At 36.1% G+C, this 23,160-nt stretch overlaps 1 protein-coding gene across 1 annotated transcript in view; it reads left to right on the top strand.

Moving 5' to 3' along the window:
* LOC145692684 (uncharacterized) overlaps positions 1 to 23,160 on the top strand; it is a 279,895-nt gene that overhangs the window by 94,675 nt on the left and 162,060 nt on the right. The window contains exons 23-26 of the mRNA XM_081768066.1: positions 909 to 941; positions 9,846 to 9,905; positions 11,698 to 11,757; positions 18,851 to 19,498. Of these exons, the coding sequence (XP_081624192.1) occupies positions 909 to 941; positions 9,846 to 9,905; positions 11,698 to 11,757; positions 18,851 to 19,498 (801 nt within the window). The remainder of the gene's footprint in view (positions 1 to 908; positions 942 to 9,845; positions 9,906 to 11,697; positions 11,758 to 18,850; positions 19,499 to 23,160) is intronic.

Raw genomic sequence — 23,160 nt, forward strand, 5'->3', positions numbered from 1 at the left:
CATTTTCTACTACTTTTACATGTCCCCCTGAGACATCCTGGTAAAAATCCCGTCCTTGCGTATTCAGACACGTTATCACGAAGTGCTTCACCTTCTCGTCTGAAGCGAAGTGACGGACTTCGAGGTGTTCCTTCAAGTGCAAGAACAGGTTAAAGTCACTTGGAGCGAGGTCCAGGGTATAGGGAGGGTGTCGATTATGTCCCAGCGAAATTGCTTCCAATAGCGTGGTGATCTTCTGGGCTCTTCGCCGGTGACGTTTTCTCTACGAGATGCAAACTTTCGACACCATTCTGTGACATACTGACGAGACATTACAGTCTCTCCGTGAACCTTTATCAGCTGTCGGTGAATTTCAGCCGCGGTTACATGTTTCACCCATAGAACTGAGTGAACTTCTTCGCGAGACCAGTTTTTCAAACGGGTCACCATCTGTATTTACACACAACTAGCGTCGTAGGTAGCGGGTGGCTGAAACTCATTACAGTTGCCAACTCCATGTATTGAAAGTACCACACAGAACTTCAGAAAAATCGGTTTTGTAACCTTAGTTTTTGATCGCCCTTCGTACATGCCAAGACCATGATGAACATAAGAAGTTAGTCCTATGTGAAATTAGTTTCTAGTTCACATTTCAATCAACACTATAAAATTACAGTACATCTATTTTATGATAAAAATGTAAATAACATGTTAGGAAGTACAGTATTTTCAATCAATTCAAGCATTAGAGCTGAGACATTATAGATGGAAATTCTCTGTCAGTGTATGCATTTTAAAAATATAAAATATGCCTTGGGCTTGACAGCGTATGTTAAACTGTCTGCTGGTGAAAGAACTAAATTCTTAAAGATAAAATATAAAGTTTGAAAAATAAAGTTATAATTTATTTTTCTCTGTATTTAATTCAGGTTTAGGTGGTCGAGAAAAAAGTACAAGGCGAGGTAAGTACAGCAACAAAAATTTGTTATCATAAGATAATTCGATGGTTCTATATACGTTTTGTTCTCTTATTTTATTATTATTATTATTATTATTATTATTATTATTATTATTATTATTATTATTATTATTATTATTATTATTATTATTATTATTATTTTGAAGTAAAGAGGTAACTGAGAGATAGTCAAGGCGTACTTCACTTGTTTGGAATTACGTTCAGCCTGAGTGATGTATGCAAGCGGTATTTCGGAGCATTAACTTCCCTATTGAGCAAGATATTATGAAAAAATAAACATATTATATATATATAGATAGATAGATAGATAGATAGATAGATAGATAGATAATAACAAAAGTTTGTCACAACATTTTGGGAAAAGATTCCTTACACGAAAATAAGGAAAAAAGTTCATATATGTGTGTGTATTGTATATGGCGAATCAAAAATGGCGGCCGGGGATGGATAACGTGTGTCAGAGAAGCAGAACTTGATCCAATTTGCTTTACTTATGTTCACAAACATGTCCAATTATATCTAGAGAAACTGAAAGCAAGTTTGTATCCGAGCGTTATAGTAGTGTATGATTGAAGGCCCATAAATATGCAAATTAGCAGTATGGGCCGCTAAAATTAGTATAATACCCGTTAGACCCCGGAGAACTTTGCATTTGAATCAAATTTACACGAATCCCGAGGGGACACTTTGCGAATGTACCTTGTCAGAGTTTCATGGTCTCACTCTTTCGCAGTCTGTATCTTTCTTTTTCTGAAACACACACACACACACACACACACATATATATATATATATATATATATATGTACAGGGTGTCTCACCAACTTTTCGACTTGAAATATTTCGGAAATGACAAAAATATGACAAATCTAGTTCACAGAAATGTACCCATGTCAAGGGCCTATAAAACTATGTAAACAAATAGTGCCCAGGGGTCCCATCATAGGGCTCTGGGTGCCAACTTGAAAATTTTAAATGGAAAACCCTATTTTTATTGCATATTCAGATTCTGCGATCGAAAATACGCATATTTTACTGGAAGTACTTTTTTTGTTTATGTACTAAAAGGCGCTGTAATAGCAAAAAAAAAAAAAAAAAAAAAAAAATGAATACCATCGTACATACGTCATCTAGCTTTGCGACCTGAAATATTTCGAAAATGACAAACATGTGACAAATCTAGTTGCTCAAAAATGTAGCCACGTCAGGGATCTATAAAATTATGCGAACAAGTGCTAAATTGAAAATATTACGTGGTCGAATGATACCTTGTTCGATAAATCTTGGAAAATGAAACAACTTTCGGAGAAATCTTTTGCGATATGGGACACTGTTTCCAAAATGGTCGCCAAAAATGTATGTTGTTTCTAGGGAACTAAAAACAATAGATAGAATTGGTGATAAAGAACTTGGTTTATCTTTTCCGAAACCTCATGCCTTCTGAAATTACTGAGATTTTAAAAGATAGCAACGAAGACAGTGTTCGGACATTATGCAACTATGTAATACGTTGCTCAGTGCAAGAGTCTGTGGGAAGTGGCCACATTGTTTTAAAAGTATCGTAATGGAAACTTGATTACCAATATTATGCGTACAGTAAATTCAATTATTTCTTTTGCTTTTAGGTGAAGGTCTAAAAGTGTATCGCGGGGGTATTGGCTATAAAACAATATATTTTACCCTCCCGGCTCAAGGGAGATCTAAGGTTGGAAATGAACCGTGAAATGATAGTTGAAAACGTGTTTCATTCAATCAAACATATTGTTTTCCTTTGTCTTTGATAACTAACAGAAACTATTGGACCTGTAATGGAGTAAAGGTAGTATCTAATATGGGATGATTGCCGTTACTGTTAACTTAAAAAAAAAAAAAAAAAAAAAATGAACGTGTGGTAATTTATTGTCCAGCTAATTGATTAAGGGAATTGGTAGGGACTCATGAACTGTAAACACTATCCTTGTAGGGTGCTAATAAGCATTTTTGACATGCATCCGGAGCCTAGGATATCATGCGTTGGGTTCTACCTTGTACCAAAAACATTAGTTTCCTATTACGCTCTTGCCATGCACGTTAAGGTGTGCTACCGCTCCCAGTTATGCATAGTTTGTTGACTCGAATCCGCTACTCTTTTCGTTTTATTTTTTAATTTTTCTCTTTCCCTATTTATGATCTTACACTTGTATTTCACGTAGTTATATAACACGTAAACATTTTCCATGCAACATACATTATATTAGTTCTACATTTGAAATACCTGTTTGGATTTAGATTTGATTTCGTATTTACATGCTAGTCGAGCTCAAAACTTCTAACCACGGGATCTACAGTTTTATACGTGAGTTCTGAGCTGCAGTTAAGTGATGGCGGGTGCAGAGACCAGTATATCAATATATCCCCAACAATAACTTCGCTCCAAGATAGCTGGAAGAAGTACCTGTTGTTAATTGCTCTGATATTTGAGTTTGCTTATTGATATACAAATTCGATGGCTGTATTGGAGGGAAGATTTGTTTGTTCTCCTTTCGCCTCGAGCACACAAATTAATTGACTACTACAGGTTGCTCGGAATATCCTAGGAGTCTGCTGTAAACAAACTATATCAGTACTGCACATTATACTGTTCAGTGTGCTAGTTTCACATGATTTGTTATGCTGTACTGCTGTTAGTGTCAAACAAGGAAGTACTACATACTAGAACGCATACAATTTCATATACGTTTCGGATATTTCCACCTTTCGTAGTGATACAGTTGTAAGGGTTTGAAATCGGGTTTCTTGTTCTGGTAACTTCACACAGAGATTATACAAAGGAGGAGATGCAGCGCCGTAGTAGCTAAGTCCGCTATGACCCTGGAATAATTAAAAGATAAAAAATAGATAAATCTCTGTTAAAGGCATTGCATAATGTACATTTGTAACTCCTTGCGTCCAGTAGAAATTCTTGAAGAAAGTAGATGTTGCGTGCGCTGAAGACGAGTCCTCGAAAGAATGGTTGAACTTAGAAAACTATGTAAGTAATGATCTTGAAGATTGTCCTGGTGGGGAGATGGAAAATGTCATGTGAATTATAGACAGTTCTCTGGTGATGAGAGTGATGCATAACGGGACATATGTAGATCACGAAGATTGTCTTGCAATACCATGAGTGTTTTCGCTAAGGATTGAATCAGTTTCTTTTGTATTCATTGATGGTCTTGCCTTTTGTATTTCGATAAGCGTAAGAAGTCAAATTGGGAAGAAACAAATCATAGGCGAAGTCGGTATGTCGCTATCCAAAAGTACTTTCGCTAGATATATCATCAAATGCCTGCAAGTGATTTTTTTTTTTTTTTTTAATGGTATCCAAGTAGAAATGAAGAGTATATGTGCGTTTAGTTTGGCAGCATTAGAGAGGGATACCATTTATCTGTAAAGATTCAATCAATAATTGGATGAGAGTCCAAGAGGTCGTAGCTAAAATTTGTGCGACAGAAAAAGGTCCATAACCAAGTGCTCTGTAGAGTTTGTTGATTATATTAAGGTCTGCCTTTAGTAAATTGTTCGCAAACAAAAATTAAATGATTTAAAGATCTAACATCACGCTGACACCAACATAAGGATGTAGCCGATTTATGTATTTGATATAATTTATAAGGCGTTAAGGCGGTGTTGGAGAGAAGACGGTAGAATAGAATAGAATGTCTGTGTATCGAGACCAATTATGTATAGTAAGCCATGCTTTGGGTTGAGAGAGAGAGAGACATGATTTGCCAATAGTGTCCGAGCCCATTTTCGGATTTCCAAGCATGTAACGTCTGGACTTGATTTCGTTTGATGATGGGAGTGAAGTTTAAGTGACTAACTTTAATAAAAGCTGGTTGACCATCAGTGCATGCAGACTTTGCAGCTAGGTCGGTATCAAAATGGAATTTGATATTAGGATGCGATTCGTGTGTAAAAAGTGTATAATATATCCTTGTTCGTGAAGTTGATGATATGAAAATTTTTATATTTAAAAGAAGCCAAGTAGTTTTAACATTCCAATGGGTGTGTCTCAAAGCATTAAGGACACTGAGAGCTTCAGAGCAGATACAGGCATCGGAAAGTTATAATTTTTTGATTAATGAAAGAGTTTGCCGAATGGCAAAGGCCTCTTCGAAAATGGTAAAATATTGAGGAAATTTTTTGGTAATATGAAGAGTAGGAACAACAACTGCTGCCCCGACATTCTGATGTATGTATTTAGATGTATCTGTAAAAACAAGCATACAATTCGAAGATAACTGATCTACACAAGACTGCCAAATGTAATTATTGATATTTGGTAAATGTCTTGGAGTCGAAGAAGAGATGTAATGGGGAAGAATGGTCTTTATTTGCACCAAACTTGTTGTATAATGAAATATGTAATACGGCAATGATGGAGATTGTAAGATCATTCCTTTGTACATCTTTAAAGAACGCTCTGACTAGCCATGGTGAGTTATTTCTATACGGCACCTTCTGATGTCTGTTTTCCAATATGTGTTTAATCTGATGAAGCTATGCTTTAAGAGGATTCTTCCTTTTTGCCATTCGTGACAAAACAAAAGTTTCAACCAATTTGAAGATTTGTAAATCAATAGGAATCATATCAGTTTCCTCAATTAGAGCATTTTTCAAAGATAAATTTGGTGCTTGAAGAAATTCCAAATCTTATATTTGGGAGTGAGATAGGAAAGATTATTACAAAAAGCGTTCCCAGCATTTCCTTTTGTAATGTAAGTTGATCCTTTTAACAATGGCTTTACATTTGTGGTAATGAAGAAAATCGTCTTTTGTTCTGGTCTTGAAAAATAATTTCAGAAATTTATTGACTGCTTTTGACATTCGGTATTCCAGCAATATGGATGATGAGATGTAGAGGTACGGAAGTTTCCGAGGTGGAGAGGTAGTGGAAGTTGTCTTCGACGCTGATACAGCGTGTTTGATATAACTATGTATGGTATTGACAGAAAGAGACTCTTTATTGATAAGGTGACAAGAATCTTCGATAGCATGTTGATAGATATAACAATCGAGATGAAAGGTAATGGATTGTAATTTCGATATGAAATCATTTGCAATAGGATCATGAAAAGGAGATGTGATGGCTATCGGATGAGTGGAGAATAAGATAGGATAATGATCACTTCCTCCCGGATCAAAATATGCAGACAAGGTAGTATGGATATAATACGTATTTTGCACAAGAATTATGTCCGGAACACTCGTCTCGTGCTGGGAAATGTGTGTGGGAGTGCCATAATTCATTACAATGTAGTGAGAAGCAGGTAATGCTCGGAGAAGTTTGTTTCCTGCATTATTATTTCTAGAACTTCCAAATAACTGGCATTTGGTATTAGTATCTCCAGTTATGTAATCAAACTGATGAATAAAAGAAAAATAGCTTCCCAAAAGTCTGCATGAGGAACAATATATGGAGGTATGTAGATATTCAGGAAGTTGAGATTTTGAAATTTAAAGAGAAAAGTTGGATATCAGGATCCTGACACGGGATGGAAAGATGATTGGCGATGTAAAAGAGATTCATTTTGATACAGAAGGCAATAACACCATATCCATCTGCTCGGTTTTGTGCTACAATATGATAATTCTTGAGACGGAAAGGCATGTTCGTTTTGAAACCAAGTTTACTGCAATATGATGATATCAGGAGCGAAAGAGGTGATAAGATTATATAGAAAGTATAATTTGTTATAGACGCTTTGAGCATTGCATTGGACGAAATTCGTTAACTTCCATACTGGGTATCTATGAAAGATTTAAGGTATTGTAGATTTGTGTAACCAGATTCTCCAAGAAAGTATGGGAAGTGTCTATATTTTGGGAAAGTAATATAGTAGTCAACAATTTCTTCAATGCTTCAGTATGTTTAGGAGGTAATTGTGGTGAAGAAGATGTACGTTTCAGAGGTGTAAAGTTAATATTCGTAGCAGATGTAAGAGTGGAAGAAGTAAAATTAGGGTGGTCACTGCAAATGGAAGAGGGTCGAGTGTCGGCTGAGGTCTTAGGAGGGTTTTGAGGAGCACGAGGCTCCTGAGGGTCCAGCAAGATGAAATTAGACGCTTTAACTGAAGTGAGCCTTGAATCCAGCTTATTTCTTGTTTTATAAGATTGTGGTAAGTCGAACTGAAACGGCTTATCCTTCTTGAGACGAGATGGCGTAACAGTGGACAAAGAAGGTCAGAAATGCGGAGCAGGAAAGGAAAAAGCCCATGTTACAGAAGATCACGGCGGATGATCCAAGCTTCTTCTCTTTCTTCCATGTATCAAGATCAGAGGTTAAAGCATTTTTTTTTTCATGTGTGTGGTAGACACTTTATCACCAGCTGAGAGATGAGATGAAGGAAGATTAGTATAGTCCTTAGGTATGGTAGAAGGATCCTGCAGTATGGTGGAGAAGGACGGAGTATGTGAAGCTATTGTGGGGACCTTGATAACAAGTTTATTTGCTTCATTGAACGAGAGACGTTGTCGTATCGCACACTGTTCATAATCCGCGGCATGTGACGCACCACAGTTAATACAATGAAGGTTACGAGCACAAGGTCCAGTACCATCAGCATGATTAGAGCCACAATTTTTACATAATTTATGTTTTAATTTATAGGAATTGGCAATATGTCCGCATTTCCAGCAGCCATTTTTGCATTGACGGATGCTTGGAATGTATGTTTCAACTGGAACTGATAGATAATAAATTTTAATATCTTTAGGTAAAGTTTGGGAATCAAAGGCTAGGACAACCGAGTGAGTAGGCTGCCGACCTTTTGTGGGATCATAACAAAAGATTCTACGCGGAGTGGTAATCGGGAAATCAAATTTAATATCTTTTAATAGGTCATCCATTATAATGTCTGTATCAACGTCTTTGATAATGCCAGTAGTGTACAAAACATGATTAGGGATATATGCCTCCCATTTATTATGTTGAAGAATGTCATGATCCAGGAATTTAATTGGCGTCCTGACCTGATTGAAAAATAAGTTTAAGCATATTTCTACCGATGATATTAATATTAGGAATACCAGGTATTTCAGCCAAGTAAAATTTGCGGCTGATGGACATAGGATGTTTTTTACCTAAATCTTCTGCAGTAGACTTCACATAGACAATAGTGTATTGTTTAATATAAATTAAAAATTTTATTTGAGTATAATTAAAACTTTAAAATTCACTTTTTAAACATAAAAAAGGCAATAGCAATATTCTTTAGAAGCAAGGTATTTCATCAGCCTTTCAAATCATTGTAAACAACTTCTGGTGAAAGGGAAAATGTCCTGCCACAATCATATAAAAAGCCCCAACACGGAATTTGTCTATGATAAAAAATATGCAAAAATGTGTTTTTATGCAAACTGCAGTAAACTCAAATAATATGTACTTACCGATAGTAAATCCCAATTATTTGAGAAAAAAAAAACTCACATTGCTCAGGGTGCTTTGTTACCAAAAAGTACACAAACTGCTCATATATATATTATCCATAAAATTTATGAGCCAAACAAAAAACAAACAAGAGACAGGGTTGCCAAACGCTTAAAAAAATTAAACCATTGGGATATAGGGTGGGAAGAAAAACGCGAATTTAATGGGATAATGGGAAAATGGGTTTCATTACACATATACATATATTTAACATATTTCATTCTGACTGGCTTGAAAATAATAAACTACGTACACTTTTTAGAGAAACTTTTATAGAAGTATGCAAATAATGGGAAATGCCATTATAAAAGTTGAAATATAGAAGTAACAGAATTGAAGTGACGTGAGAAGGAGAGTAATGACTGATTTGGAAATTTATTTTGTTGAAGTTATAAAAGAAAAGAAGGAGGAAGAAGGAAAATTATGGATAAATGGAATTTTGAAAATTGGAAGTATGGGCTGTTGAAGAAGCTTAAGATTTAAGTAATTTTTTTTTGAAAATTTGTAGTAGATTAGTATTATGCAAAGTACTGAGAGTTAATTGTCATCAGTATTGTGTGGCCTTCGTGCAATTTTAGGATACGGTTCAAGAATGCTGGCGCAATAGAAAAAGTCCGGATGCAATGCATGAGATGGGTTCCCGGCGCGATATACGTTTACTTTACTGGATATGTGAGTAGAGAGCTGAGCGGATACCTTCAGTACCATAACTAGAAAATTGTTCTTCCTCCTTTATTTTAGCTTTCCACGCCTGATAATGCCCCATTTACATATTTGGCTAAGTCATATTGCGGATGAACCCATATTCCGAAATAGAAAAACAATATTTACAATTACGACAGATGATTGTCCTGTACGTAACACATTTTTAAAGTTTTTTTTGTTTTGTTTAATGCAGTGGCCACGAGAGGCTCTGCTGGTAAAACCTACCTAGTTTTAAGGATCGTCTGAAACCCCTACATCACCTCAGGATAAAAGAAATTGCATGGAAGTTTGAGTTAAGCAACACTGTTAAGTTGTAACCTGGATTGAGGCCTCAGTTCAGGTCCATGTGAAAAGGGCTTTACACAGATTGGCACTACACAACCAGGTCAGGAAAATCGCTCTGTATTATACTAACATTTAGTAAGAAAAACTAAAACTTATCACGCTGTACACGAAAAGGATTGCTTGTATGTTACAAAGGTATAATCAACTCGAAAGCATTGCTTTTTGTTGCTTATGACTATCTCTCTGACTGTTGCTTATGAGAATTCTTCAATTATTTCTCCTTCAATTTTTTCTTGTTACATAAATGGAATGCTTAAGTATGAAGGGAGGGGAAAAGTTATCTTTGCTAGTAATAATAGACAATAATGATCATGTAAACTAACATAAACGATTCAGCTCGATAATCGAAAATAAAAAAACACATCATATAATATTTCTTTTTTCCAGAACTCAGCCCAGGTGGTGGAAAGAAACCAGTTATGCCTAAATTGAAACAACATGAGAAAGGTAATGAATTCTGACTATCTTCTTGTACAGTACCTGAAAATTCATAAGATAATTTTAGGATAGATTAGTTTTAACGAGAAACAAACTCGTTGGAAGGAGATATTCTGCATAACTCCTTAAAACTTGGTTTCTAACTCTAAAAATAGAATCGAAAATAATAACATAATAGAGTTATGTTGAGTCGATAAGACAAAACTTAACTACAAACAAAGACGTGGTGATGTGAATACTGTCGAAAATATTTATTCTAAGTGTTCCCTTTAATTCAAGTATAATAAGAATATTTAACATTTCCATCCTCCACAAATAGTGTTTAAACAAGATATTTTTGTAATTAATATGTTTATTTAGTACATTGTCGAAAATTAGTAATTTTAGATTAGTGGTACTTCAACTGTTTTAGTGTAATTTATTTTGTAATTAATAATGTTTCTATAAAAAAGTTTTATCTGTAAGTTTTTAGTTAAAATCATCTTGTTGAAATAATACGGTGTATATAATTTGTTATAATTAGCAATATTTATTGTTTTATTTGATATAGGAAGCCCATTTGTTAAATAAAATGTTCCATCTTAACTAACTTAGATAACTTGCTATCATCTTAACCTTGTTGCCACTTTGAAAATAGAATATAAATTGTAGCAAATCTTCTAAAACCATTCAGCCAACTCACTTCCAACTTTCGAGATATATCCTCAACTATTCAGACAATTAACCACCAAAATATCTATTGAATTTCAATGCAAAATGGCTCATAAACTTTGAGATTGTGGAATAATTAGAATTAGAATTTTCAATGTTCTTGTTTCAAATCCTTTTATTTTAAAATCAACCAATACAAGTATCTCTTTTTCGTAAATAAATGAAACTAAGGGGAAAAATCTGTCACATACAGTACAAGTTTGGACTACGTCCGAACTTATATTATTTGATAGGTTAAGTTTTAATATAGCAATCACAGCAATGAAACTTTATAAAATTATATCTATCTATCTATGTACGAGATTTATCTATCTATATATCTATCTAGTACATATCTATATCTATATCTATCACCTACTTATCACTGTTTTTTGATGTAGTCCCCATGGAGATCTATGCACCGTTGTCACTTTGTGGGCAGTGAAGAAATCCCAGAGAGAAAAGGACTTTGCTGTGGCCTGCAAACCATTGTCAAACAGCCAGTTGGGCCTTGTTGTCCGATGAAAAATGTTGTCCCCACAGGTGTTTCTTCAGGTGTCGGAGGGGAATATAGCCACTAGGGGCCATGTCCGGATTGCAAGGAGGATGATTCAACATTCGGAAACCACAGTCAGCAATGGCAGCCTGTGAATCTTCCGAGGCGTATGCACAAATATTTGCTATGTAGCGTAACACAAATACTTTGCTCATGGCCACTGCTTTGGTCCTACTGACTTCAAATTGCACATTGAGGTTCCCTGTAGTGGCCTTGGCGTGCATGTCATTATGCTTCGCCCCCCCTCTTTCTACGTAAATAACTTATTAGACGCTCCTCATATATATATATATATATATATATATATATATATATATATATATATATATATATATATGGTACATCATTTACTTTGAAACATCGTTCTAAGAAACGTAAATAGGTAAGAAACGTTGGAAGTTGCAGTAATGCAAAAATGATTATGATAATAATGATTTTAAAGTGTTGATCTAAGATAATTATTCGGGTGGAAGAAAATTTTTATCTTTTGATTTTTAAATACAATATTTGAATTTTATCCATTTAGTATTCTAATGATTCTGATTATACTTCCAGGTACTATTTCCCTACCAACTCCAATTGCTATAGGTGGATCTGCGTTCATTGATGAAGAAGGTGAGTAATCCTTTTATCTATAAGAACATTCAGCACAAAACGGAACACTCGTGCTCATTTGTACTAAACATAATAACCACTCATAGATAGTGATCAAGTATTACCTATAAAGAATTTCTACACACGCATTGTTTCAATATAAACTTACAAAGTAACACATTTACTTTTCAAAAATGAAAACTTATTATTTCTATACAATATAATTGCTTAATTGCTTAATAATTTCAACATTTCTGGCACTTTCTTTTTTTCATGAATTAGTATATCGGAGTAACTAGGATTATCTCTTTTTAAAAATTAATATTGTAAATCGGTATTGCAAAAATCTGTTTCGTTACTTGCGCTTCGCTGGGTTAAAATAAGAAAAATTAGTAACATGTTCCGTTAGTCAGTCACTTTTTACTATTACTTAAGCGCTCTCAAATCGATAAGAACAAGGAAAATATAATGAAAAATCAGAAAGTAATAAGTAATCTATATAAATAAGAATTAAGTATTATTATTGTGGGCTGAATTTGGATTTAAGCGGCATCGGAAGTGTCATTGCTCATCTTAGCGAGCCCGAAAACTATGGATTTGACACTAATATCGGTCACTTTTGATGATTTTAATATATATCAACCTCCTCTTCCCCCAAGTTGCGGGACTGGATTTGGATTTAAATGCCATCGAAAGTGTAACTGTTGATCTGAGTGACCCCGAAAGCTATGGATTCGGCACCAAAATCGGCCATTTCAATCATTTATATATATATATACAAGGGCGGATCCAAGCGGCTAAGGGGCTACAGCCCCCCCTTGACGCTCGGGTTTACGCTGGATAGAATGGGCTTCAATTCTGCTTTACACTGGATAAAACGGCAAATTATGGTTTAGCCCCTCCCTTGATCATATCCTGGATCCGCCACTATATATATAAGAATCGTGTTAAATAAGCTCCTACACAGTCTTTGTTTCATCCAAATCTATAAAAAGATGGCTGAACAATGAGAAGATGAAGTTTAGAATGTATATGAGTATTGATAGACGCACACTAATGCACTTCACACTGCCAATTGTAGACCCTATATATATTCTCCCATGCATATATGTTTCCTCGCAATCTGGTCTCTCTCAAACAACTTGTTAGCAGAACGTGATTTGCTACACACTCACACAGCCAGTTCCCTTAACGTCTTAGACACAACTGAAGCCGTCGCGTAGCCCTGCTGTTCGCTTTGAGCACACGTGGTGTCCATCCGTGAATCAGTGACCTGCTATCCCATGAGTTTTGCTCAGTCAGTATATCGCACACCCGATGATTACAATTTAAAAAAAAATGAAAATTTTGAGTTACCATCGCTCAAAAGAGAATAGAGAGAGAGAGAGACAGAGAGAGAGAAGCTGCCTCTACGTGTGGTATTTTTGCAGAAACGTAACTAAACAAATTAACACTTAGATGGCAGAAATACCAGTATTTCAGAGAGCGATTTGAGTACAATAACATTTTAAAGTCATGTTTCCACAAATATGTAATTTTTGACTTCGAACAGTCTTCCACCGCGTGTGCCATATATATGGGGTGTTTCAAAACAACACCGACAACGTTTAGGAGCTGACTCCTGACGCCAAGATAAGTCGAAAAGTATATGTCGACCTGGGTGCACAAATGCTTCCTTTCGGAATTATAGGCTGCCAAAAACATGAAAAAATGAACTTTAAAGGTCCATAGCTCCAATACTATGGGACCTACTGTAGTCGGGTCAAGACTTCACATAGGAACTAGTATGTGCCCTATCCAAATATCAATGTTTCAGAATCTTGCGGCACTTCCACAACAATTTTTATAGAGGTAGTTAGTGAGTACTTCAAATTATTTGCCCGTAGCCAAACTCCCTCTATAAAATTCGTTGCGTGAGTACCTTAGGATTCTGAAACACATATTTTTGAGTAGCGCATGCATTAGTTCCTAAGTGAAGTCTTGACCCGACTACGGTAGGTCTCATAGTTTTGGAGCTATGCATCTTTAAAGTTCATTTTTTCATGTTTTCGGCAGCCTATAACTCTGAAAGGAAGGATTTGTGCACCCAGGTTGGTCTGTACTTTTTGTGTTATCTAGGGTCAGGAATCACCTCCCAAAGGTTGTCGGTGTTGTTTTGAAACATCCTATATATATACAGAGTGGTAGGTAACTCTACCGACAAACTTTGGGAGGTGATTCCTTCTATGAAATGAAAGAAAAAAGTTCTAATAAACATAGGACGAGAAACTTCTCCTTTTAGAGTTATGAGCCGCCGAAAATTCACGTTTCGAAACGCTCTGCCTTAGAAACTACAGGACAGATCGCAAGCGGTTTAAGGAATTACACAGGAACTAGTATGTGAACTATCTAAATATCCATGTTTTACCATCATCCGTTATTGGCGAAACGAACTGTAAAAAGGAAATTGAAAAATAGAGATACCCCTTTAAGTACTAATAACGAACTGTAAAAAGGAAATTGAAGTATAGAGATACCCCTTTAAGTACTAAGAACGCGTTCGTTTTGCCGATAACGGAGGATGGTAAAACATGGATATTTAGATAGTTCGCATACTAGTTCCTGTGTAATTCCTTAAACCGCTTGTTATAGGTCCTATAGTTTCTAAGGCAGGGCGTTTCGAAACATGATTTTTCGAATTTTCGGCGGTTCATAACTCTGAAATGAGACGTTTTTCAACCTATGTTTATTAGAACTTTTTTCTTTCATTTCATATAAGGAATCACCTCCCAAAGTTTGTCGGTGGAGTTACCTACCACCCTGTATATATATTGACAATATACAGCTTGTTGACTCTATATATTCGTCAGATGACAATAAACAGCACTCACTATCTATTTGTTCGAAGTATTCAATATAGCTTTTCGAGCTTGATTGTAACTCATCAAGTGGTATTTTTTTAAAAAAGAAAAATACGTAGGTGTGTAAGAATTATTATTAGGGCTGCCTAGTAATAAGTGTAAAACTTTATTAAAATATACATAAGGTGCATTCCCTGGTTTTGTACTTAATTTCTTCCTATCATATTGCTTGCAATAGAGGAACTTTATTTTGTAGAACGCTTCGATCTTGCATTACGCTTCAGTTCGTTAGTAGATAACAGAATCATAAAAGAAAATGCATGTTTACCTTGATAATTTCTCTGTGAATGGTATTACCTATTTCACATAATTGAATATAAGAATGCAGTATATTGTAAGGTAGTAATATCATAATTGGAGTGGACATCATATTCACAAGCATTTTAATATTTTTATAAGTATGGCAATAAATTTTCATGTACGTAACGAATTCATATTTAAAATTTCTTTTTATCTATGTAGAAATTCAGGCATAGAATTGCGCCGTGCAAAGAAAAAAAAAGTAATTTAGACGTTTGTAATTTTGATACTTTGACTTTGCAGTATAATTAAAAATAACCAAATTTTAGTTTGATGACAATGGTGTGGTTAACGTGCATTTTATAACCAAAACAATTTTAACTCTAATATGGCTTAGAAGTTTCGAAATTACAGACTTGAAGTGGAGTATTTACGATTTAGTTTCGAGGGTGGGGGCTTTGTTAACTTTAGTCCCGGAAATGTGAAAATTCTGCAAGATATTTCATTTACTTTAACATACGAGGGCTGTCTAAAAAGTATCCGACCTTTGGCCAGAAAAATAGTTGCGAATACCTGACAGATTTGGGACCCTAATCCCCTTCAAAGTAGGCCCCTTGTGCTTCCACACACTTAGCCCACCGATCCTTCCACTGCTGGAAACACCGCTGGAAGTCTTCTTTTGGAATGTTGTTCAGCTCCGTCGTCGTGTTCCGCATTATGTCTTCTCTACTCCCAAAACGGGATCCCTTCAGAGGCGTCTTCAATTTTGGAAACAACCAGAAGTCACAAGGAGCCAGGTCTGGAGAGTAGGGAGGTTGGCGAACGGTTGTAATTCCATGTTTGGCTAAGAACGTGTGGATCAATTGGGATGAATGTGCTGGGGCGTTGTCATGATGGACGTGCCAGTTCTTCGCTGTCCACATGTCTGGTCTTTTGCGCCGGACTGCGTCACGGAGTCGCCTGAGAACATCTTGATAGTACTCCTTTGTCACTGTCCTTCCGGTGCGTACTCGTGATGCACAATTCCACGGGCATCGAAGAAAACAGTCAGCAACACCTTGATTTTGCTTCGCACCTGCCGCGCTTTCTTCGGCCTTGGAGAATCGGGATGCTTCCATTGAGACGATTGTTGTTTTGTTCCTGGGTCGTACCCGTACACCCATGACTCATCTCCAGTTATCACGGAATTCACATACCCAGGATCAGTGTTGGTGGTGTCCAGAAGGTCCTGTGCAACGTCAAAACGGGTGTCTTTTTGTTCCTGAGACAACAACTTGGGTACAAATTTAGCAGCCACTCGTTTCATATTCAAATCGTCACGCAAAATTGCATGTGCAGAATCTTTACTCACTCCAACATCTTCTGCAATCTCCCGTACTGTCAAACGGCGATCTGCCATCACCAAATTTCGCACCCGCTCAACAACAGCTGCATTCCGAGCAGTTTGGGGCCTGCCGCTTCGCTGCTCACTATCGACTGATGTGCGGCCATCTTTGAATCGGTTGAACCATTGTTTAATTTGTGTTACACCCATCGCATCTTCTCCAAACACCTGCTGAATCTTACGAATTGTTTGGCTTTGAGAATCACCCAGCCTTTGACAGAATTTGATGCAGTATCTTTGCTCAATTCGTTCAGTCATTTTGCGAGAAACACTAAATCCGACGAACACTACCAACAGCACCTCACTTCGCGACCACCAGCTCACGACTGGCACACGCGAACGCGGTGAAAAAATTCAAGCATGCGCATTAAGGTTCCTCCTTCCACCGTGCACGATGGCGCCGCCTGAGAATCACTACTTTGCGTGGAAAAAATGAAGGTCGGATACTTTTTAGACAGGCCTCGTAGTAAATAAAATTTCGGGGGTAGGGGCTTAAGCCCGGAAGCCTCCATTAAATACGCCACTGTAGACATGTATCGATATTTAATACTTTAGTAAATATGTTTATGTTTACCTCTTTTATATAAACATATTGCAAACCATACACAATCATCCATATCAGAACAAAAGTGTGGTTTTATTCAAGCAGGTTGTCAATTGCCGATGTTTTTAAGCAATTTCAAAGCAAGTGAATTAGATGCAAAAAAAAAAAGTATGAGCTATTTATAGAAATTTTACAGAAGAATTTGTAGAGTGAATCATGTAGTATTTCTCAATACACAGGCTGTAGCAAAAAGGCAATGCAAAATTTCATGGGTGGATTCCTTATGGGTAGACAAGATAAAAAAAAAAATCATATGACCATATCGGGAAATGCATCGTTACAGAGTTACGGCCATTGAGCCACCTGATGGTGTGTAATAGTCACATTCTGGACGCCCCTCAATGTGACTCAATTTAAAACTCAATAGTTCTGCTCCTGATAAGCTAATTTTGGTATCGATGTCTTTCTCAAGGATAAACTACGTGTAAAACACTTGCAAATAAGGCGTGTACGTCATCGATACCAAAATTATCTTCCTATCGCGTATATGGATATCAGGCCTGTATCCATATCGCCCGCAGAGTGCAGTCTTTGTCAGCAGCCAACTGTCTGTCGCAAGTACGCTTTTGCCAGTGATATCTCCAGCAATGTGCCGTTAATCTCATTTTCCTATCCGCAATAGTGTTTACAGATGAGGCCCAATTCACACGAGAATACGTCTTCAATTACCACAATGTAATAATGTATATGTTTGAGTGGACGACAGTCCTCATGTGATCAATCCCAGCAGACATCAACAACAGTTTACTCTTAGTGTGTGCTGCGATATTGTCAGTGACACTTTACTAGGCCCACACATACTCCCGCAGAGGCTGACAGGAAACACCTATCGGGACTTAATGGAAACCCATATTACGGATGCATTGGATAACTTGCCCATGTCTCTGAGTTCACCTATGAAAATGTATATCTGCGGAAAGCTTCATCCTTCAGGAAGACATTGATACCAAAATTATCTTCCTATCTTAATTAGGAACTGAGTTATTGAGGCTTAAATTGAGTCACATTGAAAATGTGACTATTTCACACTGTCAGACGGCTCAATGGCCGTAACTCTGTAAGGATGCATTTCTCAACATATGGTCATATAAACTTTTTACTTGTCTACCCATGAGGAATCCAGCCTTGAAATTTTACCGTACCTTTTTCTTACCCTATAGATGAGCTTTTGTCTTCACACTTATTAGTCTATTTATTCTGTGCTCGAGGGACTGAACTAAACTTTTATACATAATATATACGAACTGACTGAATACTTGCAACTGTCTGATGATGCATTAAAATAAATAAATGAACATATTAAAATAGATGAAACAAAATAATACAGGATGTCCCACATAAAACCTGTACGACTCAGGCACGAGATTCAAGTAACACTTTAGCAGCAACAATGAACTAACAATGAATAGATAATAGTAACGTTAAACAGTTACCTGTTTATAAGAGATGCTGGAAGTGGTGGCCATATCCATCCAGGCATCACAGACCACGTTTGGTGACGTTACTCCCAACACGCTGTAATGCTGCAGGCATGATGTTCTTAATTTCTCCAGTAATGTTTCGTTTAATATCGTCTATTCTGTGAGGATTATCAGCGTACACTTTGTTTCTCAGTGTGTCCATAAATAAAAATCACACGATGTTAAATCCGGGTACATTAGGGGCCAAAGCCCTCTACTGACAAGTCTGTCTTCACGGAACACGTTGCTGATGTGGGCCATATTTTGGTTAGATATATGGACAATTGACGCACGAACACGCTGCTGCAATCAACTTCCGATAAAATGCAATTGAACCAACTTTCCAGACAGTGTTATCACCCCGCAAGCAATTTACCTGTACATGAGGCGGACCGATTTTATGTCGCACACCCTGTATAAATATATTAATAAATGTAAATAAACACGGTACAGGTATAGTATAATTGTTGAAAATATGTAAGTAAATATGAAATTATGTAAATAAATATATTATTTCTTTCTTTAGGTTTTGATGAAACTCCAGATTATTTTATGGGTGGTCCAAGTGAGTGGGCCCTAGATTATGGAGGAATGGGTTATCCGGAAAGCGAGTACCCTGAATATACATGGCCTTACGATAGGCAAGCAGGCTATCCTTCACCTTATGGAACAAGTAGAGACAGAGAGTACCCACCGCCTATTTCCGAGATGGGTGGAATTCTACTATCAGAACAATATGGGTCTCCCCGTCAACGACTCTCTAGCTACGGACAGCCATTAGTAGAAGGATATGGTCCTCCTCCGCCAAGACAGCCCGGTGGCTATTATCCACCATTGTCTCGAGGACAACCATTGGGTTATGAACCATCAATGGGATATGGACCAGGTCCAGGTCCAGGAATGGAACCAGAAAAAAGACCTAGTCCCTATGGCAGAAGACCAGGAAGACCCAAAGTAAGACCCGGTAAGCCTGGCCCATTTGCCCCTGATGAAACTTCAGGAATATTATCTGAGCCACAAAGACCTGGTTTGGTGCCCTCACCCAAAGATTCCCTGGAACCAAGTGGACCAGAGAGCCCATTTGGAATGCCGCAAACAAAAGAGAGAAAGAAACCTCTTCCAAACGAATTGGCTGGAGGTGAGTTCCCGAACGTAGAAGCGGAAATAGGCCCAAGTAAGTGATCAAAATTTTTTACTATATAATTTAGTGTTACTACACGGATTTTAAGAGGAAATGTCTTGTAATAAAATGTGTTGATGTGCATGGCAATTACTATCTTGAGAAGGAAATTTATTTATTTATTTATTTAAATCCGCTGACTCCAACAGGAGAATCCCAATTACAGGAGTCTTACACAAAATATTACATCTATGTTATCAATTTAAAACAAACACTAGAATAAAAAAAATACAAAAAAATTAGAAAGAAACACAAAAATAAAAAATACAAACACGCACAAGAATGAGAACATATATAAGTATTCATGTTTCGCGACCTATTACCATTACCTCCTACTATTATGTGCTGCAATTTACAGACAGGGGTTTACATTTATTCCAAATTTACGTAAGTTTCCACCAAATTACAATAATTTTTCACTTTACAACTAAACTCCAAATCACATATTTTTTTTACTAATTTGTTGTATGCTTCACACATTGCAAATAATGGTGAATTTTTATATCCCACTGTTTTGGGTATTTTATTTACCAAAAGATTCCTATTGCTTAATTTACATGGGGTAGCGTTAAAGCATATTCTTTTCAAAAACGTACTATCATCAATTAATCCATTGATAATTTTATATAGGAACATTTGCTGGAACATATATGGAACATGTCATAGTATTAAAGCATTTAGTATTTAAAATACTATCTAATATTATACCTCATTAAATTTTATTTTAATTGGAAGTATTTTTACTGCATATAAGACATTTTTCTTCGATTTTATATTAGAATTAAAAAGCTATATAAAGAAATTATACAATACAAAATATGGTTATATAAATATTAAAACATGGTTAGGTATATTTTGCTAGTTTTGTGGTGAAGTTGCTCACAGAATTTCATTGTTATGTTCAAGCCATCAGAAGTAAATATACAGGGTATTACATTTGGAAACAGATTTCTCACATCAAATTAAGAGGCCTCATCCCGGCGAAATTAAAATACCGCTAATTTTACAGTAATTATGTGATATCTTCAAATAGATAAAAGATAATCGAAATGTGGAACAAGAGCGCCCTAGACAATATCATTTAACATGAGATACGGTTATCACGACTCACTTATCTGCTTTCGATTTCGAGCCATTTTGAAAATCGGCATTTATTTTCGCGTTTCTAAACGCCTGAAAACGGAAAGCCACTAGGTGACTTGTGATAACGGTACCTTACTCAAAATAATATTGTCTAGGGCGCTTTTGTTCCACATTTCAATTATCTTTTACATATTTGAAGATATCACATAATTACTGTAAAATTAACGGTTTTTTAATTTCGCCAGGATGAAGCCTCTTAAGAAAAGAAGTTCATATGAACCTGTTCTCAAAAGCGGATAGTTTCGGAGTTATAGGGTGCCGAAAATGTGAAAAAAGTGAACTTAAAAGTTCATAGATCCACTACTATGGGACCTATCGTAGTCAGGTCAAGACATTACTGAGGAACTGGTATATGAACTATCCAAATATCCATGTTAAAGAATGCTTCACTACTCACACACTAATTTTTTTAGAGAGGTAAGTGGAGAGTGGTGAAGTACTCCCAAACGGCCTTTTTTTAAACTGATTGTGCAAGTACCAGAAGTTCTGAAAGATGGATATTTGGATAGTTCACATCCTTGTTCCTCAGTGATGTCTTGATCCTACTACAATCGGTCCTATACTAGTGGAACTATGAAATGTCTTTATATTTCATTTTTCCACGTTTTCGGCACCCTATAGGTACAAAATTATGCACTTTCGACCGCAACTCCATATGAACTTTTTCCTTATTTTGATGTAAGGAGTCTATTCCCAAGACATTGTTACAAATTTTTGTAACACCCTGTGTTTAAAAAGCATTTCTATTATACATTATATACATCATGTAAATAGATGAATGTCAGTAAAAACAAAATTAATTTCATTGTTTATATTTTCTGCATATATATATATATATATATATATATATATATATATATATATATATATATATATATATATATATATAGATATTAATAAGCGAAGTTCTAGACAAAGCACTCATGTGCAGAGAAACTCAGCATGCCATTTGAGGCATCAATTCATGCTAATTACAACAAGGTAATAAAATTTTGTACGGTTGAGAACTGTAAGAAAGATTTCTGTACGGTTGAGAACTGTAAGAAAGATTCCTGTACTGTTGAGAACTGTAAGAAAGATTCTTGTACGGTTGAGAACTGTAAGAAAGATTCTTGTACGGTTGAGAACTGTAAGAAAGATTTCTGTACGGTTGAGAACTGTAAGAAAGATTCTTGTACGGTTGAGAACTGTAAGAAAGATTCCTGTACGGTTGAGAACTGTAAGAAAAAATCCTGTACGGTTGAGAACTGTAAGAAAGATTCAACTTGAAAGTTTATATGAAAAATGAGTATACGCACATTTAAAAGCGTTAAGTACAACATTATTTGCAATGAATATTGACAAACGAATTGAAATCTATCGGAGGTAACAGAAAAAAAAACTGTTTTACAATAACTAACCGATTTGCTAGTTAAAATTTGTCATTATACAGTTCACAATAATGATAGGTTAGAGGTAAAAATGGATCAATGTTGTTCTCCTGTTCGATGAAGAAATGCTGCAGGCAAAAGTCTTACTTTAACCATAAACATTTTATGTGTGCAATTGTGTTGTATCCGTCAAGGGAACAGTTCGCATAACCAAAGTGAAAAGCAAATTCGACAGGTCGGTCAAAAGGTATGTAATTTGTTCGGTAACCTGCCTTGTGGAAGGCAAACAGAAACAATCTAATGTATCGTGGTGATCGGAACTGATTCATTAGAATGGACACGAATTTTATTTGATTGTTTCCTTGGTATGTCATACCGTAAGGATGAAGTTTCATACTATGTACAATCTCCTGCCAAAATCTTTGATTGGTCGGAATCCAAACACATCAAATTGTTATATAAATCCTGTACAGTTCTTTGTTATATTCTGAGCCACTACGTCTTCGCTATCCGTCATCCAACTTGCAATGGACTATTTGTCTGTGAATGAACCCCAGTGATCAAGTAGTAGCAAGTTCAAACCTTCATATAAACTTCCAAGTTGAATCGCTCCAACAGTTCTCAACCGTACAGAAATTTTATTAGCTTGTTGTAATCAGCATGGATTGGTCTTTCAAATGTCATGTTTAGTTTCTCTGCAGGCGAGTGCTTTCTCCCGAACTTCTCTTGTAAGCCCTGCTTATGTCTAAAGTTCTGATATGTTTTAATATTTAGATGGATTTTTAAGAAGTAACTGTGTGGCCAAATTGCTAACTTCTTTTTTATCTTAATGGTCTTCAAGTATAAATAGCTACGACAGTTATACTTTCAAAACATGAAATGTATGTAAAGAAAGTATAAATGATAATCATATTATATACAACGTGTTACAAAAATGTCCCACAATATTTTGGGAAGATATTCTTCACATTAAAATAAGAAAAAAAAGTTCATATGCACCTGTGCTCAAAAGTGAATAAGTTCGGAGTTATAGAGTGCCAGAAGCATGAAACAAGTGAATTTTAAAAGTTCATAGCTCCACTACTATGGGACCTATCGCAGTCAGATCAAGACATTACTGAGGAACTGGTATGTGAACTATCC

This window comes from Thermobia domestica, chromosome 8 (genome assembly GCF_964235325.1).
Source record: "Thermobia domestica chromosome 8, izTheDome1.hap1.1, whole genome shotgun sequence".
NCBI lineage: Eukaryota > Metazoa > Arthropoda > Insecta > Zygentoma > Lepismatidae > Thermobia > Thermobia domestica.